Source organism: Dermacentor silvarum, chromosome 11, assembly GCF_013339745.2.
Source record: "Dermacentor silvarum isolate Dsil-2018 chromosome 11, BIME_Dsil_1.4, whole genome shotgun sequence".
Classification (NCBI taxonomy): Eukaryota; Metazoa; Arthropoda; class Arachnida; order Ixodida; family Ixodidae; genus Dermacentor; species Dermacentor silvarum.
Genome location: NC_051164.1, coordinates 108,429,892 through 108,457,688, shown reverse-complemented (window position 1 = coordinate 108,457,688; position 27,797 = coordinate 108,429,892). Strand labels below are relative to the sequence as shown.

Here is a 27,797-nt window from a genome sequence, read left to right as displayed (position 1 = left end):
GACCATCGATCCACAGATGGTAGTCAGGTCTGTTCGGCGCTGCAAGAAAGATGATTGGAAAGTTCGGATCTCGTGTGATATAGCCGTACATACATGGAAAGCGAACGGGTGAGTGATGCTGGCTACTCGGTGCAGGGTCCTGTCGCTCCGAAAAAACGCGACCCCGAGCGGGGCCTAGTCGGCGAAGTTGAAAATAGAGGATGCCCCCCTCCTCATCCTCCTCCTCTCGCGTCGTTGCGTGGCGCACGTGGCGACGACGACGAGACCAGTTTTGCTGATAAAAGACACCGGGCCTCGGCGGTGCAGTTCAATGCCTTTCTCCCCTGGCCCGCGTAAAAGGGCTGCCGGATTCCCTTCTCCAGCCGCCAACCATGCACGGTTGCCGACTCCGCTGAGGCAGGCGACAGGCAGGAACCCGTGCCCCATTCGAAGGATGCGCGAAGAAGTTGAAAGCGCCGTTTTCATACTGCAGCAACGCTGAAGTGAATGCTCTAGAAATTCCTGTCAGCATTTAGTTGCCTAATGCTTCGTTTTGAATGCTTGCCATCACCAGCTTTTGGTATTTTGTTAGATGCACCTTTCAGTAAACCCAGTGTGGCCAATCCCCCTTGTGAGTAGGAGCCATGCTTTGAGGCAACAACAACAGCCCCGTGCAATGCGTTTGGTTGCGGCTTAGAGGCTCACGAGATCTTCGACAGAGCAAGAAAAACAATGTACACACTGTGTTTCTTAGAAAGGAATAGAGAATGGGGGACCGGGGGGAGAGGGGCGACCAGCGGTAGCTAGCCTGACTATGACTATACAAGCGAGAGATCGACCCATATTAGCTAAAAGAACCTACGTCAGCTATCATTGCAACCGTTATTATTAACATGCTTGACATTTCTGGTATATCTTAGCTGCCAACGCGGTCTTCAGTATTCAGGCGGTACATTCTAAGCAGACAGCGCCACCGTCTGCGCAGATTGCGTTGCCCTTTTGTTCCACGTCTAAATAAAGCGTCGAAGCAAATTTGGCAAACTTGAGGAGTCAGTGGTGGAAGTCCGTCGGGGGAAGAGATCTTTCGAGGACAAACCAAAGCAAAACAGAGTAGGCGGGAAGCTGGGGATGCGAAGACCTCAAATATGACAGGACGAGAACGAAGGTTCGAGTGCCTTAATTCAACGGTGGATGATGAAGGCAGGATATGTCCCGCAGGATAGACAAATTAGAAGCGTTAGGAGGGAGCTATGCGGGCGATAACGTCATCAGTCATCCAACTTCTTTGTAAGGAATCGTCACCCCTCGCAGTGGCTCAGTGTCTATAGCGTTCTGCTTCAGCAGCAAAAGGTCGCCGTTTCGACTCACGGCCGTGGCAACCACATTCCGATGGAGGCGGAATGCAACAATGCTCGTGCACGAGCTTTGAGTACACGATGAAAAACCTCAGGTGGTGAGAATTTATTCACTCTCCCTCACTAATTAAGGCACCCTTCATAGCCCTCTGTAGCTTTGGAACGTTAAACAATATCAACCCATCAATCAATCAATCAACCAATCAAACTTTTCGCACACAGAGAAGGCGTGGGGAGTACCAAATAAAGGCATGTCTCTCACACATCTTGGAGCAGACCCTTGTTTGCCCTGGCTGCATGTGGCGAGGAAGGCTGTAGCTTAAGACCCCCCTCCCCCCCACCGCACACACACACACACACACACACACACACACACACACACACACACACACACACACACACACACACACACACACACACACACACACACACACACACACACACACACACACACACACACACACACACACACACACACACACATCTGTGTCTCTCACAAACAGAAAAAAAAACACCTCTATAAACAAGCAGGTAGACAACGCCTCACCGACGTGTACTCTTTTGTAGGCGTACGTACTACTACACCCAGTCACTGCACAGACGTGTCGGGCAGGTATGCGCCAGACAAATATATATTTAAACCTCGATCCCAGGCGCATGCCTGCTGGAGCGTGCCAAGCTTCGCACTTCCGCATGACGAAAAAGAACCGCTCTCTTTTCTCGATCTTTTCTTAACATTCCCGAGGTAGCCAAGCAACAAAAAAAGAAAAAAAAAAAAGAAAAGCGCTGAAGACCTCATTGACAGAAGCGCCAACGAACGTGTGTCCTCCCATTTCTCCAGCACAGAAAGGGAAACCGACTCTCTCTTCGACTTGTTTTTTTTTTCTTTTATTTATTCGCTGATTTTTCTCTTTTTTTCCCCTGAAGCCGCACCAAAGCGTCTTTCAGGAGCTCAGGCAGGAGCAAACAAATAAATACGCACAGGTAACGCGTGTCAGGCCCAAGCGCCGTATACTGTGTCTGCCAAAAGGCTCGCGTACCGTGCCGCTGCGTGCAAGTTAAAATACCCGGGTGGTCCAAATTTACCCGAAGCCCTCAGCTTCCTAGTCTCTCATACGCCTAGCGTTGCTTTGGGCTGTTAAATTCCTTATCGGTCATGTTCCACGCATCATGCGAATTGCGAAATCCACTTCCCCCTCCGCATCTCCAGCGTCCATTAAGGAACCTCTCTCTCTTTCGAGTTCCCTCTCTTAAAGGGGGACACTAAAGGAAAAGACGATTTCACCTGTAAGAGTAACGTAGCCATCTGCAATACTAAAAGCGCCACTCTCCCCGGGAGAAGATACTTGATACAGGGCATCCAAGACTTTCGCGCAGCGGCTGGTGTTACTTGCGGTCATGCACAAATCTCGAAGGCCATGCTTAGTAAGCCAGAAAAGACTCAATAAGCTATGACGGGTGGCGACGCCACCTTGAAGTTCCCGCACTAGCTCCCCGTGACCTCATGGATACTACGTGGTCTCCTAAGGCCTCGTAAACTGTTTATCGGTAAAAATCGACTACAGGAGCCAAATAATGGACATTGGAAGTTTCGGAAACATTCTCCGAGTCAACGCAGCCCAAATGCAAAAACTTTGAAATCCGTGACCTCCTACTGACGTAGCGGCGCTGAGGCTTCAGCGCGAAGTTCGAAAAGTGGAACTTTGACTTTCCATTAATCTTCTAATAATCAACCTCACATCGCCAAAAACGAAAATATGGTTTTTAAACAATACTATATCAGTCTAAACATACTCGATTAACGGTCGCTGTCTTACTGCTGTAAATTATTATAAATACCTAGGAGTAATAATCACTTCAGACCTCCGGTGGAATGACCACATCACTTTTATAGAAAAGAAAGCCATGAAATAACTTGGATACCTAAGAAGGTCTCTACGCCAGACGACTCAAGAAATAAAATTATTGGCTTATAAAACCTATATCCCTCCACTTTTGGAATATGCCTCCGTGGTTTGGGATCCATACACTAAGAAAAATATTGATAAACTTGAGAACGTACAGAGAAAATCCGCTCGTTTTATCTTTCGCTCGTACAGTCGCCATACTTCAGTTAGTGCTCTTCTTCAAACAGCGAAGTTGGAATCCTTGCAACTACGACGACATCGCGAAAGATTAAAATACTTGTACTTGCTCTATCATGATAAGCTTGGCATTGACTCCAGTGCATACATCGAAAAAGTTACGCGACGACCCACGCGGGCGTATCATTCAAAAAAATTAAACGAATTTTCTTGCAGGACTAACACCTACAAGCATTCTTTTTTTCCGCGAACTGTACGTAAGTGGAATGGTCTCCGGAGTGATGTTGTGGATGCAGCAACAGTGCCTTCTTTTTTAGCGCAGCTGAAACAATTGTAACAACCGTCTTTTTTTTTTTTTTTGATCATCGTATCTGTTCTAATCCTTTTGCTGTTCTGACTTTGGCACATATTTCGGTATATGTTCTGCATTGTGTAATTTATTTGTATTTCTCTAAATATGTTCCCAATTGTGTGTTCAGTGTTTTTCTTTTTTTTTTCTCAACACTTTTGTTTAACATTACAGTGTGCTATATTGTATTCTGTTCAACCAGAGAGAGAGAGAGACATTGTCTCACTGCCCACTCCTGCTTACGGCCTTATTCTAAGGCTAGCAGAAACCTTGTAAATAAATAAATAAATAAATAAATAAATAAATAAATAAATAAATAAATAAATAAATAAATAAATAAATAAATAAATAAATAAATAAATAAATAAATATCAGCTACCCGCGTCACCCATATTTTATGTCGTGTTCTGAGCACTACACGAATTGCGAGATCCACTTCATACGTCCGCCTCCGATTCCCCAGCACCCAATAAATGAATGTTTCTCTCTCTCTCCGCTTCCCTCTCTTAATATCAAGTAAGATATGCGCTACCTGCGTACCTGCGTTTCCCACCTTCTTATGTTGCACCTTTGATGTTTCTTTCCATAGCTCGTTGCGTGTTCCTTACCTCTCATTCAAGTAAGTTCGCTGTCCTCCAATGTTTAGCGAGCGGTATTTTTCAGCAGGGTTGGCGCTCTGAGTGGCGGGTTTCGAAACTTCGGGGGTGTTTTTAATTTAGCTGACCGCGCCGGGGTATAAACGACGCTGACGTTAGTTGGCGAAATTCGCTTCACATCACGCCGCGGCTTTTGAGAGGGCATGCGCAAAAACGCGGACCTCGGGTCGTAAAAATAAAGCTCCGACTCGAGACGTCGTCCCCTCGCCTCTCCACCTGCGAGCCGGGGATGACGTCATTCGAGCCGCTGACGTAGCGCGGGACGTCACGTCGCCAGGGGTTTCGTAAGCGAGAGAAAGCGAAACGCAGAAAGGAAACAAAATATTTTAGCAAAGAAGACTGAAACCGATTCTGCGAATGATGCGCTCATAAACACCGAGAAACACCCGGTTTGTATGCGGGCTTTGTTTATTCCCGCTCGAAAGTAAATGCTTCGGACTTGATGGCTTCGTGCAACTATGGTACATTGAAAGATAGCTAAGAGCGTATTGTGTCCTGTTTCACGCAATTCGTTCTTAATTTGACGTCCTCCACACATCAGAACACTTTAAGACCAATGTTTCCTGATGTGCCCCCACGAAAAATTACGAAAGGAGTTGCCGGATTGGGTTCGCTGCTTTGTGGCGCAATACCATCTGTCGCGGCTAAAGCACCATCGCTTTTGGCTTAACTTTACTGGAGCTAGATAATACGACTCCGCTGCTTTTTGCCTCAAACTGCGAATCCAATAAAGCCGCAATGAGACGGGACACATTTAGGTACGTACTACTGGAACACGGCTACCGTAGTCACGAATTGAACCAGCAACTTCGTGCCGAAAAGCAAGGGAGAGAAAGATAGAGAGAGAGAAAATTATAAATGAAAGGTAGGGAGGTTAACCAGGACTAAGCGCGGTTGGCTACCCTACACTGGGGGAAGGGAAAACGGTAGGGGAGGATTAGAAGTGAAAGTCCACTGTGGATATCGCCGACGTGGTAACAAAAGAGAGATAAAGGATGCATAGAAAGGCAGGGAGGTTAACCAGAGGCAGTTCCGGTTGGCTACCCATCACGGGGGGAAGGAGCAAGGGGATAAAAAGAGAAAGAGAGCGGACGGGGAAGAGAGAGAGAAAGAGATACGCGCACAAACAAACCGCGTACGCTATAGAGCGGTAGGGGGCGGCGTTCTTAAAGTCTATCGTGAAAGTCCCGTAAAACGCTACACAGAGCCGCTGCGGTGAGGACAAAGTAATATAGAGGCAGAAACCGACGTAGAGAAAGCACAAGAAGAGGTATAGAGCGGCAAAGTAGTGCGAGGAGAAGTACACAGCAGTACCTCAGAAGAAGACGACGCCAGGTGCATCAGAGCAGGACATGCAGCGGAGGAACCGCTGGCACCCGTCCCAATGGGTCACAGCCCCGCACTCTGGTGTGCGCGACGCCCTGCCAACGGCGCAAATCAAGGATGCGTCTTCGTGCGAGTGGCCCGCCTGACGAACACTGTCGCTCGTAATAGCCGGCGGCTCCGCCCCGCCTTTGAAGTGGTCGCGCGGCCGCTGTCGCTGCAACGTCTCGCAACGAGGGCGCGAGCGCTGCACGTCTTCTCGCGAGACTATGCGCAGCGACACGAGCAAAGACGTGCAAGCTGGCTGGTGAGGTCGGGTTACGAGGGGGTCCTATAGTCCGCTTGGCGAGACCTCACAGGAAGTTGAAGTCGCCAAAGAATTAAATGAGTTAATTAAATTCCGGGGTTTTACGTGCCGAAACTGCAATGTGAGTATGAGGTACGCCCGTAGTATGGGGGGGGGGGGGGGGGGCTCCGGATTAATTTTGACCAGATGGGGTTCGTTAACAAGCCCCCAATGTGCAGTTATAACGGGCGTTTTTGCATTCAGCCGCCACAGGAATACGGCCGCCGTGGCCGGTATCGAACCGGTAAACTCAAGCTCAGTAATCGTATAGCCGCTGGGATGTGTATACCGTGGCGGGTCACAGAAAGGTGAGTCATCGGGATACGAGCTGGTAATCACCGGGTAATTTAGACTCCACTTCTTTTCGTAAAGTAAGAAAGTGGCAGTACAAACACGAACGTTTCAGAAAGACGTTGCAAACATGACTTGCAGCGCAAACATACACAAAGGGACAGCAAGAGTGACTAAAGACAAGCGCTGTCCCTTTGTTTATGTTTGCGCTGTAAGTCAACTTTGCAATGGAATACCAACTAGCCCGTTCCCAAACCCTGCTTCAGAGAGACGTCCGCGTTTGTGTGTACGGCAGCTTCTTTGGATAAGAAACCATGGCGCATTAGGGCTAGGTTCGCTTGTCGAAGACTCTCAAGCTCATTTACATTTTTCAGCTATATGGACCTGTCAGATACGCTTGCCGCGAATAAATTAACTACGGCTTAAGCTGACTCCGTGCTAACCACCACTTTAGCTCAAACTTTTAACTTGTCGTCATGGGACATCGCGTGCCAGCCAAACCATTCGGGGTATAGAGATGTGCAGGATTGCCTGAGACTTGTAATGTATGAAATTATATATATATACATATATCTATACCAAGAGACAATGAAGCCAAGGAAAGCATCGGGGAAATTTACTGAGGTTGAAGTTGAAATTTAGAAAATAGTAAAGAAAATGGAAATGAAAGCGGACGAAAATGTAAGGTACCGCTTGGTGGGAGGCGAACTCGCAACCTCCGCATTACGCGTGCGTTGCACTATATATATATATATATATATATATATATATATATATATATATATATATATATATATGCTTTACAGAGCGAAAGAATTTCTCCTTCTCTCATGGAAAGGTATACACGATACTGACGCCAACGCGTACAAGCAGGCAAAATACTTGTACTACTTTTGGGCGGTTTTCGCAGAGCCCATGAAGATCATTTTTACACTTTCACTGACGCAATCGCGTTCGACGAACGTTGTTTTTCGAGCCACAGAGGCCTACGCGGCCGGCGGTTCCATTTGTTTTTGGAGCACTTGCGACGCCGTTTTTTGTTCAAGAAGTCCGTCTAACCGTCACGCTTGTCTGGTTACACTAGCTACCGCCGCAAAGACAGGAGCAGACTACTCGCGTAATGGCAGGCACTGCGCGTGAGCGGTTGCACGTAGTTTAAAAAGCGGCGGCAGGCGGCGGCTTGTAGAAAGAAAGCGACACGAAAGTCAGCAGGACTTAAGAAAAATGCCGCAGTCAACGCTAAAGACGAAAACACGCTTACACATTTAGGCGAAGCTTTGTAAGGACCGTAAAACTCTAGCTTACGGTCTGTGCTTAACGTTCTCCTGCTCCAATGCCTCCACGGAGCGTACATGCAAGACAAAGACAATCAAATGAAGAAATACACATGCATGAATACTCAGAAACGACGAATCGTCTAGTATACGGAGACGCCCTTCAGCCTCCCATACCCAAGTATGGATGGATGGATGGATGGATGGATGGATGGATGGATGGATGGATGGATGGATGGATGGATGGATGGATGGATGCTATGAGCGTCGTCCCCTTTGAAACCGGGCGGTGGGTTACGCCACCAAGGTCTTTTTATCATTTTTAAAGAGATAAGGAATTCCCAGCATCAAACTTTCTAAATCATTATTGGAAACTGGTTTTGTTACGCCTCCGTTGTTTGTGGTCTCCCTACTTTCCTGCCACCAAACCTCCAATCGCCTTTTATTATTCTTTATTTTAGCAGGACATTCTTGCTGGCTAGTTGGTCCGGGCATGTTTGCTTTCTCCCTGCTATCCCTGAACCCAAGGGCTTCAAAGAGACCAGCGGAGCTTAAACCGACAGCTGGGTATTCAAATTGCAATAAAACAAGCGCGCTATAAGCAGTGGCAGCTGTCGTCTGGTGCGGCAAGCGGGTTCAGACGACGCGTGTAAATGAGCGAATAATGAGGCAGGCTATAGCGAGACAACAGAAAAAGGCGCCGCGCCGCGGTGGGCTGAAAAATCTTCACAGACGCGCCCGGCGGCAGAAGCCATCGTTTTGGACCGAAATAGCCGCTGCCGCCGAGTTCGAGAAACAAAGGAAACCCTGCCTATTTTATTATTGTTTTTTTTTTCTTTGTCGTCTTCGGCTCTTTACGGAAAACGAGAAAAAAAAGGGCCCTTCACGCGGGTCAGCGGCACCACTAAATAGAAGGTCTTGGCGCAGGCTCAGCTAGTAGGGAATGGCGATGCAGTTTAGGAGCGTTGTGCGGTGGCATCGGTGGTTTATGCGACGACCGAGGTGTCGGCGGTTCATCGACCTCCAAGTGTGTGACTGCGCTCGCCAGGAATCCTTCGTGGAGTATTCCTGTGGAGGCCGCACGCCTCAAACCGCGAAAGAAGCGAAGCAATGTCCTGAGAAAGGTACAACGAGGTTGAACGACGCTCCATACTCCGTAATATCCCTTACAAGAACACATGATGAGAGTCTACACACATCTGATGAACTACTTCACCTCCTTACAGCCTCTTCTTATTGCAGGCAGAATTCACAGACATTCTGTAGATAATATTAGAATAAATGGTTTTATGAGCGTAAGACCTCAGTTCTATACACAATCGTCTATATCTAGTATAGTCTATAGACCTCATACCTTACAGACCCATATAGACCCATACCATACATACCTCATACAGTCTACAGACCTCAGCTCTATAGACAATGTCTATAGACAATCGAAGTCTTACGGTCTTATATATAATTTAGTTCACGTATTTGTATAGGCTTTGAACATGTGTTCATATGATGCTTTAGACCTGCAGCTTTTGGCCTTGTGGTCTATATTAGACGATCCATGGACTACATAATACTAGGAGATAGGAGAAAGTCTATATGCACCGCATTAGGTATTCTTAATAACAATACACTTACCAGTTCATGGTAATGTAATAGGATACTTTTCCTGCCCATATCCATTTTTTTCGCTGTATTGTATGGGTATATGTAGGACCGCGGAACATCTGTAGATATTCTTTATCGACTTATCACTTTAGAGACAAAACTACGGAATACACCACTATGCATGTACTTATGGCCTTGCAGACGATTAGCTCTTCTTGAAGAGTACAAACAATTTACTATCTAATAGTGCTTATAGAAATGGTCGACAGACAGCCCATTGAGTTGTACAGAAATGTCTGTACGCCTTCCAGGTAAAAGGAATAGCCTTGTTTTTTTTCCCGAGAAATACAAATTTGACCGTTCGGCGTTATAGAAGCTGGACCTGACATCGAGTAATCAAAAATCGGACCCGCGGGGCTGTTGGCACTTATATAAGAAGTCGTTGAAGATCAATCAGTGTTCCTAGGACGCTCAACCATAACAAGCAAACACGCGTAACCGAAACTGCGGTCAATCATGTCTAAAAAAAGAAAAAAGAATGACCATATAGAACAGAACTCAAAATTACCCAAATATTTTTGAAGATGCAAGCTTCCGACATCTTTTGAGGATAAGAGAAGAATGCGATGAAAAGAATCAAGAAGGCAAGGCCCGATGTTGGCAGCCAGCCTGCGATGTCACGATCTGTCAGACCATCAGACCGAATTCGTTATTAAGGACGCTTTATGTGATTTATTCAGCTTCGAGCATTCCTTTTGTATCATCACTTTTATATTCATTTGCAGACCTGTACGTTATTCCCTTTTCAATATTCGCACAGAGCAGATAAGCTTTTCAATTGTCACAACGTCCCAATTTTTTTTTTAATTTCCACGATGTCCAACCACTGACAGGCTCACGTTGTGAATGGAGACTCAGCTGGGCCACTCGATCCTCGAAGAAAAGAGTCAGCCATGCTATGAGCTACAGTCAGTAGCAGGACCCGCCTTCACCTAAACTTTTACACCTATGAAAAAAAAAAAAAACAAAAATAAAACGCAAATATAGGGGCAATACTGCGCACGTTTTGCTACATGGCTAGTCGAGCCAAGTCGAGAGCACCGTTGCTATAGTACCTAGCCGCCATCACTCATCGGCTTATTCTAGGAACGTGCGCAACTCCGCGTCTTGCCGCTCTGTTTCTCTTTAAAAATGTCCCTTTCCTCTCTTTCTGTCGGCATTCCTCTCACCTCGTGACGGTCGAGGGAGAACACCGTTCGTCTTTCTTGATTCTTTTTTTGTGCCCTTTTTTTTTTTCGAGCCGAGAAAACAACACTTGAGACGAGGCGGCTAGGCGTCGCCATAGACTATTCATAGAAAGGTCAGGTTGAACGACCAGAAAAAGGTGAAGCCGAGAGCCACTGAAACCTAAACGGTATCGCGTGTACATCGGCTGTCGTTTTCTTCGGCCTACAACGTCATAGTCTCTAAAGACTCGTCCCTGGTAAGCGTTGGAGCTGCGATGGGTGGATGAACACACTCTGCTCAACAGCTGCGCCATTTTAGTACAGCAATGGTTCGAAATGTCAAGGCGAGTCCAGCCAATAGATGACAAAAATTGACCGAAACATGCTTGTTAGATCCGTGAAGCAATTAGTTCTTGGGCAGGAAAAGCGCCCTTGATTTCTATAAAAGCAGAAGGGGTGTCGAATCATCATCATCATCATAATCATCATCATCGTCGTCGTCGTCGTCGTGATTTGAGGACAAGCCAAATCAGCTTTATTTCTTCAGCAGAAACACTGGAAGGTCGTGACGCGTCTACTGCATGGGTCATAAGAACACTGACGTTCCCGCCGGGACTTAAGACAAGAGATGAGGCAAATGCATCTAAAGGGCAGAGCCTGCCACTCGCACAAACATGCAAAAAATCCAGGCACTTTCGCATACTAATTGAGTAGCTCACAGGAGCTCCGCAGTACAAACCGTAAACAGCTTTTGCAAAAAGCTAAATTAAGCAAAAACCAAAAGGAAAGTAGAGGTTACATAATAATTTTCCAGTGACTTTCTCAAAAAATTCTAATAGGTTTTGTGAGGACGTTCTGGGTACATGGGGCCACGCGGACCCGGTTAGCCTGTCTATGCCACGTGCCTGTCGCCAAGGGAAGATATGAAGGCGATAGAAGGACTTATATTCACAGGCTTCTATGAAATACTTAGCCTCGTTGAAGCCTTTCACCTATTAATCTCGCATTCATCCAGTCCCCGTAATAATTTTTGTTTTATTCTGCGGCGCGCCAAAGAAAAGGGATAGCGAAACTATGGGCCGTCGTTTTCAATCAGTCAATGAAGAGAAGACACCAACACGCAGTATAGCGAGCAAGAAAACAGGACTTTCCAAAATGCAACTACACTATTAAGGTGACTGGGAATAGCTAAGCTATATAGAGGGAGAATCCTTGCCTTTAGGACCGCTATACGACTAAATGGGGGGTTACTCCGAGCATCCAGTCACATGTGATACGCTTGTATACACAGGTGGGATAATACTGGTAGGATATACGCTGATCCCTTTCAATATTTCAAACAAGTCGGTGTCATCGTTCTTTTCAGCCATCTCTGTTTCGCTTTGCAAGTAGCAAGGGCGAGCCTCACCTTCTTCGAGGGCGGCGTTGAGAGTACCATGGCTCCGATCAGATCAGCGCCGGTCGACCAGGAACGGCTCCAAATCTACGCCGCAGGGTTCGGTTCCACACCCGAGGTATTCGTCGACAAACCGCACTGCACTGCGCGCACAACCGCTGGCAACTGGCGGATGACGGGACGATGGCTGTCTCAAGCCCCGCTGTGAAGCGCTTGGCACAAACTCTCTACGGACTGGCGAAGGGGATAGACAGAAAGAAGAGACGAACTCGCTCGGAAAAAAAAGTATGCCCACGCGAAAAAACGGCGAAGGGAGCGCAGGGGGAAGCTCACGTGTCCAGGAGCAGCGGGTCGGTCCGCGGCACGAGAGGGGAAAGCGGGACGACGAGTCGACGACGACGACGACGCTAAAGACGCAAGACTGTGGCGGCGCAGTGTGTCCGGAGCCAAAAAAGCTGCTGGCAGTGCGAAGGCCCCAGCGACGAATTGCGTTTCGGAAACTCCCAGCGCCAGTCAGTCAGCCAGCCTGCCAGCGAAGCCGCACCGAGCGACGAACCAACCCAAGCGGGGCTCGCGCAACTACGTACACACCACGTCTCCCAGAGTCCCCTGGCGCAGACCGCTGCACACTACACGCGTCCCTCGCTGCCGCGAGAGGGGAGTCCGAGCTCGGGGCCGCCAACCAAACAAACCGGGGGTCGAACAAAACACGAACAGAAAGAAAAAGAGAGTCAGGGGGGTTATACGTCGCGGGGACTGTGTGGCCCGTTGCGGCAGTAGAAGCAACAACAAGTGTAGGTGCGCCCGAAACGCATGCGCTGTGGAGACCTTGGAGGGTTGGTTGGGCGGAGGAACAGGGAAGGGGGGGTGGTGGTGGAGAGGTTCCAGCGGACGGACGGAAACGACGCTAGGTGGTTCGAAAATAGCGGGCATCCCCCGAGCCTGCGGCTTCGCTCCACCGCTGAACATACAACGCTGCGGTAGTGGAGGGAGAGAAAGGGCCACCGAGGGTTCAGTTCAACCGTGGGGGGAGGACGGTGGGTTGCTGAGAGAGGGCGGGGTGTTGGTCGGAGGAGGAGGAGGGCATGACGACGAGCGCGACTCCGCGGTGTAAATATACCATTCACCCCGGGACTGCTGCTGCTGCTGCTGTGGCGACGACACGTGAAAGCGAGAGTGAAATGAGGGGGCACAGGGAAAGAGGGAGGGCCGCAAGGGTATCACCTCGCGAGACGTCGCACAATACGCGTGGCGCAGTCTTTCACGGGGATGGGTAGGTGTCTGCTGTAGATTCCTTCCGGGATTGACACTGTCACACACACACACACACACACACACACACACACACACACACACACACACACACACACACACACACACACACACACACACACACACACACACACACACACACACACACACACACACACACACACACACACACACACACACACACACACACACGCACACACGCACGCACGCACGTACAAGCTCCCCGGAGTGATACTTGACAAGGTGCATAGGGAAAAGAGGAGAGAACGGCTGTGGCTAGACTCTGCACCACAAATACCGTGCAGTATCGCAGAAACTGCAGAGATCGCAGTCACAAATTATGAAGTACAGTCCACGAAGCTGTCATGCACGCGCCGAAAAGGGTGACTCAAAACACATAGTCCATTCAGTAACGATGTTCGTTAGTCTTAGAACAACTGCTAGCCAATCTAGCAAACTAAGCAAATTAGGAAAAAAAAAAAATAACGAGTCGGCCACTGGCCCACAGACCTTAGAAAAGAAAGGCTCGGGGAATGCCGCCGATCACCCACAGACAAAAGTCAGAACTATAAGGCCATATATATGACCACCGCCACCAACCCCATATCATCATCAGCCTATTTCTATGTCCACTGCAGGACGACGGCCACTACCAGCGATCTCCAATTACACCTGTCTTGCGCTAGCTGATTCCAACTTGCGCCTGCAAATTTCCTAAATATATCACCCCACCTAAGTTTCTGCCGTCCTAGACTGCGCTTCCCTTCTGGTATCCATTCTGTAACTCTAATGGTCCACCGGTTATCTGCCCTACACATTACATGGCCTGCCCAGCTCCATTCTCTTTCTCTTAATGTCAACTAGAATATCCGCTATTCCCGTTTGCTCTCTGATCCACACCGCGCGCTCTCTCTCTCTCTCTTTTTCGGAAGTTCGCCCAACGGCATAAACCATTACCTGTCTCTTAACAATGACCATACAGCTGTCTATAGAAGTTTGTGAACTGTAGTCGACGGTACGAAAGTTATCTAGAGAAATGCCACGAGTTTTATCGATGTATGTATATATAACAATGAGACTGCCAAAATGAATTAATGCGCAGGAATCGTGCGTCCCACCGGCGGCACGATTATTCAGTAGCTGCTGCGCGTCGTTATGAGTTTCCGCAGTGCAACAGGGCGTCGTCCCCACGTCGCCATTCAATCGACTCGGCGCAGCCATGGTGCAGCCTTCGTGTAGCCCGAGTTCACAGCGTTCCCTGAACTTGAGGGAGAGACAGTGCAGGGTTCGCGCAGCGGGCGCCGGACCGTGACTGCGCGAGCAATGCAATGGCAATGAATTTCGGTGAATTAGTTCACGAAGCGAAAGCGTCGAACTGAATGGAGTCGATAACTTGTGAATAGAGCAACGTGAGTTCGTTTTCTAATAAACAGAGGCCCGATCTGGCCTCTTATTGCCTCTTCTTTATTACGCGTTCTTTTTATTACAACGCATGAAAATAAGCAAACACTGGTTAGAACCATAGCCATAGGCAAGTAGGGGGTTTAATCTAAAATACCTAAGTACATGCATCAAATTGTATTCACAAAGCAAATAGAAAATAGGAAATCAAACTCTAGTGAGAAAGAAAATAAATGCTTCAACAATGAGCATCAGCAAGCCGTAAATGACACTAAAGTTACACATTAATTCAGTTTAGATTGATAAACCATTCGTTGAAAACTGTATCTTCGTAAATTTCAAAGTAATAGGCTTATTATTAGACGATAAACTGAAGTTGTGAATTTTTTTGAATTTCGAGCCGCCAGCCGAACGCCGGCACGTCAGTCAGTGCGACGTCAAGGGTTTTCAAGGTATTTCTTCGTGCAGTGGCCGTTGTGTCGCCGTACGTAAACGTTATCTAAACTTGCTAAATAAGTCCCTATCTAGTTTAGAATACAGTGTAGCCTACCTTTACTAGTAAGAGATTAGCAGAGCCCGTCAAAATTCATTCACCAGATCGCTATGACGTCATTCATGACGTCATAGCGATCTGGTGCGGGAACTTCAAGGGAGTGTCGCCACTGGTCTTGTGCTTTTTTCTTTTTGCGTGTTTTCTAGCTTACCAAGACTCATATCACGGTAAGAGAGGCTCTTTTGGTAATATTGTGACCGTGTGGTTCGTGCCGGTGAAAGTCCCTTATAGGTTACGAGGGTGCAACAGAACCACCGGTGATGAAGCCTCGGTGGACTTGGCGGCGTTGTTGGTCATCGCGGTCAACGTGGCAGAACCGATGTGGCGTTCGTTGCGGAGATCAAGTGCCGCGTCGTAGCGGCCCACCCCGCACCTCCACCAAATATTCCGGTCTATGCGGGCTACTCTGGTGTAATTACAAACGCTGCAGCAGACAGCACGACGAGCACACGCCTCAGAACTCAGTCAGTCTTAGTCCTATTCTCACTTCGCGCTGTCACGTTATATATAGAAGGGTGATTTACTAATAGGGCTATAATAATTCTAATGCGGTAGCGTTAAGGGCCCCTTGTCCCAGGAAATCCGGTGTCGGCGTCGGCGCCGGCATCCCGTGAGCGAAAATTCCCGCATATATTTAGGTATATGTCTGTGCCACGCCTTGCTATATGACATGCTGTATATGCTGGGTATATTGCCACACCATTCTATCACTAAAGTTATTCATACCTTGTATTACATTCTTGACAAAGTTATTCCTCGAAATTTGGAGAATGACATCCCACAAACAAATGTCATGAAACAAAACACCGACGGCGCATGCCTCTTGTGTTAAATATTCTCAGACTGAGATATTAAAAGTGCGAAACAATGACAGGGAAAGAAACAATGACAGAAACCTGAAAATGATGGATCGATTGATGTGAAACTTTAATGAAAGTCCTGAGGTACGCGACTCAGCACGCAGCGGGCCGCTCCCACGTTGGGACAGTCAGGCCATGCCCGACCGCCGCATCGTGGGCCCTCTGGACAGCCCATAGTTGCGCCCCGGCATCGGGGCTCTTGATAGCGGAGAGCCACTTGTCCTCATTGATTTGTTCCGTGCCTCGCAACGAGGGACAACGCCAGAGCATATGGTCTAGGCTAGCGAAGTCATTGCAGTGCCTGCAAGACTGGCATAAGTGTCGGGATAAAGCGATACAATTTTTTTTGGCGCAGCTGTGCGCTACCTTCGGGATCGGCCCACGCAAGAGGCCGCGTTTCTACCAGAAAGCTCGTCTTCGTGCATAGCGTTCGCCGCCAGCGTTTCCCGGTAAACGTTACGGTTACATAAGCTGCAGTTGCCGGGAAGTGTGAGAAGCACTCGGGGAGCTTTGAATGCTATCGCTCTTAAAGGCGAAGCTTAAGCGTCCTCCAAATTTTTTATCTTTAGTGTCCATTTAAAGCTTGAATCGGAATCAGCGCGCTGCAAGCAGTCGCCTCTTTCGGCGGACGATGCTGCCGCCCGTACCTGTCGCGTCCAGGGACGTAAAAAGACCCCGTTTTCTTGTGCTTATTTCTTTCTCGCCTAAACCTCATGGCCGACCTGGCTGCACACCGAGAAGGAATCGGGTCTCTGAGTCAGCTAAATTTAGATGACGGAAGAGCTGCCACCCCGCGACCTCTCCCTTTGCCCTCCGATGATATCGAATCCCGCGCACGTCGACGACTCGGGGTTCGGAAAAACACGTGCAAATGTGTCGGCGCCCGCAAGACACCACGGCACACTAGCCGCACGCCGCCAGTGCCCCATATAAAGGAAAACACGGTAACTATACTAATTAAGAATTGGACGCGCAACACTCAGTATTTATTTGACCCCATAAAGCCCTAACATCATCCTACTTGAAAGGAAATGAGAACTTGTTAGAACATTTACTTCTGGCCATTGAGAGCAAATTCGTGCAATAAATCTATCAAACTTAGTAGGGTAAATCGTTTATTTGCATAAAAATCAATTAATTAGTAATTACTTCCCTAAACTACCAGCTAGCGGAAACTGTCTCCTGCATATAGGAAAAAAAAAACAAAAACAAAGAAACGTTGCTATGGGCTTAGCGCAAGCTTTGGAGGTGTCAAATTGAGCGTATCAAAATGACCCATTGGGCTATATGGGGTTTCAACATTCTAGCTGCCTTCAGGCTTCGAAGTTCTACGAGCCCAACGGAACAAGCTACGTGAACATATTGGGCACATTTCCATCAGCCCCAGTCCTTTGAGTAGAAATCCTGAAAAAAACTTGACTGCGACAGCTATAGGTCGGTAAAATAGGCGCAACTCAGACAGACTCACTCATGAAGTTACTTTGGGCTTACAGAGCTCACTCAACCTGGCTCACTCGAACTCAAGCTCAGCAATGAGACGTCACCTAACTCAATGGGACTCAGGCTCCCCATAATTCCCCGTAACCATCTACTAGTTCAGGCTCACAGAATCGTCCGCTGCACCCCGTTGTTTCTGGGTACAAAGATTCACGCGATATCACGTGGTCACCTGGACAAAGTCACATGGTCTCCCAAAACAGAGTTCCCTCTAGTAATTATTGTAGGAAACTCTATGGCCGGTGCACTTCGATCAGTGACGTCATGCTACCTTGCCCGACTGCCATAGAATCTAATGGGGATGCTCCCGAGTAAGCCGTGGTGATTTAGACCCGTCACCGCTTCCCTCACGCCAGGCTTGGCAAAGGAAATTTTCGTCCACGTATGGCATGACGTCATAAGGAAGAGTGCAGCACAAGCCTGCTATATGGGAGGCACTTGTTCAGACACACTTATGCGGATTCACCTCGACACATTTAGGCTCAGACTTAGGCCTACTCGGGACTCGCATCGACTCAGTCGTACTCAAACCAACTTGGAATCTCTAGACTCACGGTTAGCTCGGAGTATGAGTCAATCGGCTCATGAGTTCGCCGACGAATGGCGGGAACTGCTGACTAATTTCCGTCCTGCGCCTTCACTTTCGCTGTGGCCTCACCGAAGTATCTCCTTCAGGCGTCCGTTAATTCTGCCCACTGAAAATTTGGTTTCACCACATTTCTGGTATCCCAAAAGTTATGAAAAGCGTGCAGATGTAGAATAGATAAGGAATGTTCAATTCTTCAGTGAGTTTAATCAAGTTTACAGATTGTGGGCTCCATGCGAGAACGCTGTACAGTAACGTGAGGTACGAGAACATCAACTATGCTGTATCCGTATGACGTCACGCTAATACGGCAGCTGTTATCGCCGCTGTTCCCTCCTCTCCTCCCTCCCTCTCTAACCCTCGCGCACAGCGCCTATATTAACACGCAGCAGCGCAATAAACGTTGTCTTCGCCGAGCCACTACCCGTGTGTGTTTTGTGTATTACGGCAAAAGCCTTAGGTGTTTATGATGGCGGTGTCCTTGCCGTGACCTTTCGGTGACATTGGCGAAACTGCGCCGTGACGAAAAATGGTCGACCCCGCAAACAGTAATAAAAAAACATCAGAAAATGCTCGGATTGACGTCACATTTCTCAGGGAGGCTCCTGTAAACAAAGTAAATTAGTGGCTTTGAAAAGAAAATTTGGTACATTTCGATCTGGGTGGGAATCGAACACGGGCCACCGCGGTGCTTCCCTGAAGCCCGCGGTGAAGATTTCACATTCCTATCTTGTTTCGTTGATTTACTGTGACCGGTCAAAAGCGCACCATGGCTTTAAGGACACACTGTACATCGGCACTTGGGCTTTCTCCTGCAAGTAGTCTTATAACGTAAGAGACCCTGTGAATTTGCAACTACCAGAGATTACCTATAGCTGCCAGTGGAGCCGTTGTTGCACATATCTCTGCAGCACGACATCTCATACAACACTTAATGTCACTCCAACTGCTTGCGCGCGCTTCATTTAAATATCTCGCAAGCACTGTTTGCGCGTACGCACTTGAAGGCACAATAATTAGCTGTTTTGCATGCGGCGCGCGTCTTTCAACTTAACATCCGCAATAGAAGAAACGGAAAAGACGTACGCGAAGAGGCACGATCGCATTTATCTGCCGGGCGAAGCACGGGTATACACGCCGTGTCCTTTTGCATTAAATCATGCTGCTTTTATTGCCACGATAACAATTTTAACTGCAGGAGGAAGAAGCGACGCATGCGGGAAAACGAATAAGACGGAGAACGACGTGCAGTCTCGGAAGTCATCACAGCGTGAGCTAGCAATTCTCCCGGACACCAGCTTTCATTACCATGGTCATGCTATAGCGGCGAGTGCGTCGACGAAGCGATGATGTCAGCCGCCGAGCTCCGCAGATTAGAAAGAGAAGTTAAAAAATTGATAAATAAAGAGTAAAAAATCCAAGTGGAAGTCCCCGGAAGCACGAAAGAGGACGGGGGCACGCAGGAGGTGATCGCATTTTGCCTCTTCTTCCTCCGTGCGACCCAAATCCAGCTGGATCGTAGCGCTGGCCATGAGGTACGTCTCGCAAGACATAGATCGCGTATAGCTGAACCTCTATCTTTTTTTTAATATTTTTCCCATTAACGAGTGAATCGACAAGCGAGAAACTGAAAGCTGCCGCACGATCTTCTCCTTCCGAAAGCATTAATTTGCTCAAATTCACGCGTGACTCGCCACGGTCAGCGGCTACGGCGTCGCGCTGCTTTAAGCTCGGGGGGTTTGATTACTGGCCGCGCGGCGGCCCCATTTCTATTGGGGTGAAACGCAAGAACGCTTGTGGATACTTTGATTTTAGATACGCGTTAAAGAACGTCATAGGTGGCTAAAATTACTCCTAAGTCCGCCACTATACGACGTCCGTCGCAACCAGATCGCGGTCACGTCACGTAGACATCAGAATTTCATTAAATGCATGCGTGAAGGCAAAATTTATATATCCACTGCTTTTTCTTTTCCTTTTTTTCTCGTCGCGGGAAAAAATTTTGCTAGGCAGGGCCATGCAATCCGTAGCACAGATAAGCGTAGGCCTATTAAAGTCACATCGGATGTCATGGGAAGGAAAGCGCAGTCAAAGACGGCACAAAATTACATTGTGCGACGAAATTGGGAAATTAGCAGGCATAAGATGGAACCAGTTAGCGCAAGACAGGCTATTTGGAAAACGCTGGGAGAGACCTTCACCTTGCAGTAGATATAAATAGAATGATGATGATGATCATGATGATGATGATGATGCAATCGGAACAGTAGAATAGATAGTTGAATCATGCGGTGACAGGTCATCGCGATAAAGGCAACAGACACGCGTGGAGCTCCAAAGTACTTAAAAAAGTGATGGTTCAGTAACAAAGGAATTGAAAACATAAAATAACAGTGCGTGTGCATTCTGTTCTTTTACATACGTGTAGGCACGCTGCGTTTGTGAAGATGAAGAATACGGACAGCCTTTGAAGCAACTCGTAAAGGAAGAGACTCTGTGAAAAGAATGTGTTCCTCAACAGTGTGACTGGTGGAGGCAAGCCCTCCTCAACGATTCGTAAAATGAAACTGCATTCAATTTAATTCAGACACGGAAATACCAAGACAAGTACACTGGAAGTAAGGCATGGAAATTCAAAAGGGGATCCTTTTCTGCCGGCCACACGTTATGTATTAGTGGTCGTGAGGATTTTCACAATAAGCAAGAATTTCCTAAATAATGAAATAAAATAATTTCTTAACTGACAACCGTTGGACTGACATTGCAATCAATGAACTCAAGCCATAGAATTAACAAGCATTTCTCGGACGAATAGCTACGAGACTAATAATACCTTACCCGAGATAAACCAGTAGATAAACCGGCATTGCTAACAGTATGCTTCTGAAGCGAGTCAGGCATGCTTTCCAGTAACGCCAGGATTGCCGTCCGAAATGTATATAGTACTTGCATTAAAAAGTATCCTGCGAGTGTGTGCTATTTCTTTCCTCTTTCATCCCCTTCTTCCTATATTGAATTTATATGTTTCTGTTTCCTCTCTGAAGAGTAGACAGGCGTTGTGCCCCTTCCGGTGGCAGTTGCCAGTCTGCTACTCCCTTTCCCTTTCCGGTGAAGTGTGTATATGTGTTCAAATCATATAATAATAATGAGTCAGTCTGTAAAATGAAGCTTTATATAGCATCGCAGATTTCTCTATTAAGTGATTGATGACATGGATATGATCCATCGTAAATATCCCTTCCTGAAGCCAGCCTGTTCTCTTGGTTGGCTGAAGTCAACTGTTGCCCTGATTCCATTGGACATTATCATGGTGAATATTTAAGTTAAGATCAAGTTAAGACCAAGAAAATGTTAAGAACAAGTTAATGACCGCACAAAGAGCGATCGAACGAAAAATATTAGTTCTGATGTTAAGAGACAGTAAAAGAGCGGTGGGGATCAGAGAGCAAACGGGGATAACCGATATTCTAGTCGACATTAAGCGGAAGAAATAGAGCTGGGCAGGCCATGTAATGCATAGGATGGATAACCGGTGGACCATTAGAGCTACAGAATGGATACCAAGAGAAGGGAAGCGCAGTCGAGGACGGCAGGAAACTGGGTGGGGTGATGAGGTTTGGAAATTTGCAGGCGCAAGTTGGAATCAACTAGCGCAAGAGAGGAGTAATTGGAGATCGCAGGGAGAGGTCTTTGTCCTGCAGTGGACATAAATATAAGCTGATGATGATGATGATGATGGCATCACAACGGCTCGGGAACTTGCTGGAAATACGCTTGAATAACTTCTTAGTGCAACAGATCGCAAAGGACCTATAGAGGCGTAGACACATAGAAGCGCTATATTAATGCGAATGTCATTCTTAGCCTACCTCAGCCACTTCGTGCTTATCTATCCAGCCTCTCTACGCGGCTCTTCAACAACAACAACAACAACAACAACAACAACAACAACAACAACAACAACAACAACAACAACAACAACAACAACAACAACAACAACAACAACAACAACAACAACAACAACAACAACAAAAAGTACTTTAAAATTTATTTGATGCTGGGCGGAATCTAACCGCGTCACACGGGTTCCTAAAGCACAGCGCACCGTCGCTTTAGCGCTGTGCCACGAATGTCCGCGTATATTCGAGAGATTAACTGACAGGGTTAACATGCAACGGCGCCCCACGCAGCTAGGAGGCCACTCAAAGCGCGACAGAGGAACCCGGCTGCAGTATCCGCCTCATACACGTGACGCGTTTCGGCGGTGGCAGTACGGTGTGTCGCTACATCACGACTGGAATGAATTGAACGTCGACAGTTATAGTGAGATGAGTTACGCCGAAATTGTCTTTTGTTTATATACATCAGCATGTACAGTCTTTGTTAAAAGTGTACGAGCCATATATGTGTACCAAACATGTCGTTCGGCTGGGTGGTGTGGTTCACGTAGCGCTCCCGACACTAATAACCCTTATAAATGACGAGTAGGAGAGTTATTTTGGTTCCTCAGGGCGTAGGAGCTTCTGGCATACCACAGCAACTCATTTAAAACAGCCTGTTGTCAGCATGGCGGTCGCAGGCAACGATACCCGTTGACTTTCGTCAAAGAGTGCGCGTCACACAAAAGCCAACTGGAACTTGACCATTGTGTGTGTCCGCGCCATTCTATGCTACGTCTTAGCATTATGAAGTATAATTGTTCCATATGCTATGTGCAGCTTTACCAACCCGCTTTCCTCGCCCTAAGTAGCATAGCACCGACTGAAGACAACGGAAAGAAAGAAAGAAAGAAAGAAAGAAAGAAAGAAAGAAAGAAAGAAAGAAAGAAAGAAAGAAAGAAAGAAAGAAAGAAAGAGCCAGGGACGAGCATGTGCCCACTCATACCCGGATAAATATATATAACAGCATTAAGAGCGAGCTTGTATACGGGAGAGGACGCCGCGCTCATTTCGATGGCGATCACGCCCCGGCTGCGTCGGCTGCGCGCCTATCCCGTCCTGCCCTTGGAAAGAGCGACGGCGGGCGACTGCGCAAGGCTTCGCGCCAGACAATGACCCTCCCCGCGCTCTTGCGGGCAAGCTTCGCGGACAGCTAGCAGCCGTCCAATCGTTCATTTTGCGCCTGGCCGGTGCCACGCCGCCCCACCAAACACATGTCCACGCGCGAGCCCGGCCGCCAATTTCCATAAAAGACGGGGTTTAGACGGAGACAAGACTCGCATAGCCGCGTTTGTCGGCGCAGAAGCGTTCACGCGCCGTGCCCGCTGGACGTACGACCCGGACACTACCGAGATCCTATGTGATGTGAGCGTGCGAGTGTGTCTCGCTGTAAAAGCGCGCAGTATTGTAGAAGCTAAAGCTTACGTCGGGCAATCAAAAGGGCCACGTGGATCGCTGCACGGTACAATGTGGGCATGGCCATGCCGCCTGCTGCCGAGAACCAAGCATGACGTCGCCAAAGCGCGCGACGCGACATCTTGCTTGCGCAAGTATTTTGTCGGGGTTCGTGGCAAATTGTTCGTCCGCGAGGTACAAGAACAAGGACTCCTTTGTTGTGTGAAACATTATATTATATAAGTATGACTGGGAATGCTGCCCTTATTCTCTACCGCGCACCATGTGGTCGCGTCAGCACGCCTTGTGGCCTGGGCGATACTCCGCAGTATACGTAAGGCCGTAAAGCTGACATCTTAGGTCTCAGCCAAGGCCCGCGGCGCGCCGGAACTACAGTAAGTGATCTGTGCGCATGGCAGCTGACCTGGCTACCGCTGGTTGAACTACGTTTAGTCGTGACTGTCACGTAAAATTACTACGCACGGTGAGGAACACAAGACAAGGTACACCCGTTGCGGCTAGGCTGCATCGTATAAAGCGCCCAGGGAACGCACCAAGACGTCAGCCCTGTCTTCGCTGGTTACTTTGTAACAAGCTCGAGAAGGCGGTTCGCTGTCTGCAGAGGGGATCCTGGGGCAATGGCCTTTCACCAGCCTCTCACAGTAGTACCGTGTGTGGTAGGAGCCCGATTCCTGCACGCCTAGGTGCAACGTTTCGTCATCGTTTGTCAACTGCTTTGTCTGGCATATCCATCGCCATTTTCCTTTTTTTTTCTACTCTTCAAGCGGGTGGACGTGGTGTCCATTTCAAGGCTGGCTTCTCTTTCTCACAGCGCGGTGTTTGTACGTTTCTGTGATAATAAAAAAAAATAAAAATTCTTTTTATATACAGCGCACATCTTTACTGAGTATGCGCAGATGCTGTTTCCCTATACTATTCTGCTAAAAATAAATCAGAATTTACAGCATTGTACTCATCTCGTGATGTGGTTCATATGTCTTCGAAGAGACGACAACGACATGACCACGGTACAATTTTTAAAGGTAGCAATTACCCAGCGTGCTGCTGCGGGGTCGAATGTATTCATTTGATACGTCATTTACGGAAATTCTTGAAATTCTTGAAGCATTCTTTTTGAAAGGAGGACGGGCTATTCGGATTAATAGCGAACCCCTGAGGTACTTTAACGTGAACCAATATCTAAGTTCACGATCATTTTTGGATTTCACTCCTATAGGAATGTGGCAGCCACGGTCGGGAGTCGACCCCAAGACCTCGTGCTCAGCAACAGAACGCCGCAGCCACTAAGCCACCGAGGCAGGTAAACAAGCAAGCTTCGAACAACAGAGTTGTTAATTGTGATTTCGTTCGTCCCGTGTTCTTTGTCGGGGTTAGTCCTTAAGTTCTGTACCTTTGCAGCGTTACATATAGCCTTGAAGTATGTTACAACTATCCACTGGAGCATTGAGAGCCCCCTCCTCTTCGACATGCCGGCACTTTTGACACATGAATTTGGCCTATGCGGCGCAGAAAATTCGTGCGCTGACAAAATTGAGCGTGCAGTGAGACGTGCCCTTAAATATCACGGAAGCACAACATACCACCGTCAACAGGAGTGTCCCCTCCTTGTCTGCCGCCTTCCCCCGTTCGCTGTCATTTTACGAAGACCCCTCTCCTTGATGATACCCTGGATCCGCCCCTGCAACTATCTCGCATTCAGTCCTTGTTCGAGCAACTCGCATAGTGGCCCAAGATTTCCTTCTATAGATGGTGTTGTAAGGCGTTTTATGGACGAGAGCCGAGTCGCTAAGCCTCGCCATAAATGCAGCTCTCCGGACCGCCTTCCTGGAAAACGAAGACGGCGAAGTGGATTCAGAGCACGGTCAAATGGAGAGAGGATCTCCTCAGGAACACCAGGGCGGCGCTCCAAGCAGACCCTTCCGCATCCTCCAAAAGAAACGACGAATCCTTTTTCAAAGCTTTCGTATAAAGCCCCGGATGATGCATTACTAAGGTCGGGCACTGGTGGCCGACCGCTCGTCCTTACGAAACCTGCAGTGAATGGATTACGCAAGCAATTCGAGTCGCGCGGTCGAGTGTGCTAACGCCGGTCCCTGTCCGCTTTTCTTTCCTTCCTAATTTAGGTTGAAGGAGTGGTGGGCGCTGCGGTAAGGAACGGCCGGTCATAGCATGCGGTAGAGAACGCGCCACGAAAAGAGTATGTAGGTCGCGTGTGTATACTTTCGTGACAAACGGCGTTTCGCCGCACACGTGACAAATCGTGGTTGTCCGCACAATTAAAGCGTTTCGCGCGTAACCGCGTGTACCGCTTTCAAAGGCAACGCCCACGTACCTATGCTCCTTCGTGTTTGTAAAAAAGAGCGTTGTGACTTCGTTGTAAGGACACTGCTGTAGCTTGGGAGGACAGAATCGAACTTCTCAATTCCCTTCGGGCCTATTCACACTGCGAAAACCATTCGTCGGAAACAAATGAAACACGCTCTCAGACCGATGGACTCGGCACAAATAGTTGGCGCTCATTGGCAGGGAGCGACTAATGTACGTTTTGAAGCAACATAGTTCCTGTTTATTACAGAAGCTATAATAAAGCGGGCAGGTAGACTAATTTAGAGCCGGCCAGTTAAACTAATAAATAACTGAGATTCAGATACCAATGCGAAAGTTGGTTTTCGAGAAACGCTGTAGTTGGAGAGAGGGGTCTCGTGTGCTACAGATTAACTTTGGACACTGAGTCGTGCTCCCTAAAGGGCTGAAGAAAATAGCGCCTCTTCCTCTTCACAACCACAATCTCTCTCTCTCTCTATAGCAGCGCTGATCGATTCATTCATTGCGAGATGTTATGCATTGATTAATTGATTGCGTTTAGCGTCATAAAGAACACAAATGCCTGAGATCGATGGCGTAGTGGAAAGCTCCAAATCAATTAACACACTAACCATGCACGGTACAAAGCATTTTTTTTTTGCATTCAATTCCCGTCGGATAGCGGGCACCGTAACTCGGGACTCGAACCCAGGACTCAAGTGCTCAAGACCAAATAGCCGTAGCCGCTAACGCCGCGACGGCTGCGCCGACTTCTTCGGTTGTCGCAAAACGTTTTCCACCTCGATCATCACACTACACTGAGTCTTGGAGGATACGTGAACGCTATACATTCGGTGTCAACGTTCGAATTACAAACCAAATCCACCGCTGTCCCATTTGTATAAACGCGCCAGACTATTAGTTTCTGAACAAGCTCAATTTTCAACCCTTCTGCTATTACGTTCGCTAATTGTCATGACGTCACGCCTAAAGAGAACTATGACGCAAATTCAATATGACATCATTTGCGACGACGCGGCCGCGACAGCCGCCGAGAGTCTTGCGATGTTTGCGTCCACTAAACTACGTTACTTCGTTCAGACGTCCGAACGTACTTCAGTTCCAGTCTCGGAAGTTATCTTTCGAAGCAGCGAAAATTTGTGATTCTGTCGCGTTGAAAGTTGTCGGAGTTGAAAAAAAAATATTGGCGTCTCTCGGGAACTATACCTTTTCTAGAACAAGGAGGTACAAGCAAATGCAACGCGGTTTTGTGGGCGGAGGTTGTATGTAATTCTTAAGGTTGTCTCCGACTATAGTGTAGTACAAACTCGACTCTCGCAACCTCTAGACCGCATCGAAACTAGAAAGACAAAGTATATTGAGACACGTAAGTGAAAGAAAGAGTTGCACCATTTTCCTTCTTTCTCTTCTTTTCTTTCTTTAATGCCCACCTCTCTCGCATTGAATCGTCATACGGTGGCAGCTTTATTGACGGTTTTCTAGACAACGAAGGCCGGAGGACGAGAGGAGAAGAACGCGGGAGAGGGAGAGGGGAACGAACGGAGGCAGCTCTTTCACGTCATGGCGGCGATCGTTGATCTCTCAATCTGCACGGAAGGAAAGATTTATAGGCGCCTGTATAGACGACGGCCAGCCCTCGATGTTCGACGGAGCGTATATGCGCCAGCCGATATGACGCACGACGCCCAGTCTGAGACGGCGAGAGTCGATCGCCTTGCCGACACGCACTGTTAATCAACGCCGACGGCGTGGGACCGCGAGTCAAGCATGGGTGTGGACGAGACTGTTCGGTATTGCTCTTCAAATATCTGCCGGCATAGCCTGGATGATGAAAATAACATAAATGTGAGGCAAAAGTTGAGAACATTCCTCGTCGGCACCTGCGAAGTGGTCCAGCAAGTGTCGGTCACTCGAAAGGTCACCGAGCAATTATCCGATTGCAGAGATTGTGATAGACGCCACGAAGTCAAGCACTCTTGTCGTTTTTTTTTTATCTCTATCTTTTTTTCTGTTTTGAGCGACGCGATCATTTAGGAATCACCTGGAATGGTCGGTTGACGACCAAAGA

At 47.9% G+C, this 27,797-nt stretch overlaps 1 protein-coding gene across 2 annotated transcripts in view; it reads right to left on the bottom strand.

Moving 5' to 3' along the window:
• Positions 1–27,797, bottom strand: part of LOC119433463 (F-actin-monooxygenase MICAL3-like) — a 417,931-nt gene that overhangs the window by 167,724 nt on the left and 222,410 nt on the right. Inside the window, exon 1 of one of the 2 annotated variants that reach the window (XM_037700684.2) lies at positions 11,894–12,466. The exons of the other annotated variant lie outside the window; for it this stretch is intronic. Within the exon in view, the coding sequence (XP_037556612.1) occupies positions 11,894–11,923 (30 nt within the window). The 5' untranslated portion in view covers positions 11,924–12,466. Of the gene's footprint in view, positions 1–11,893; positions 12,467–27,797 lie in introns of those variants that run through there. 2 annotated transcript variants of the gene reach the window in all.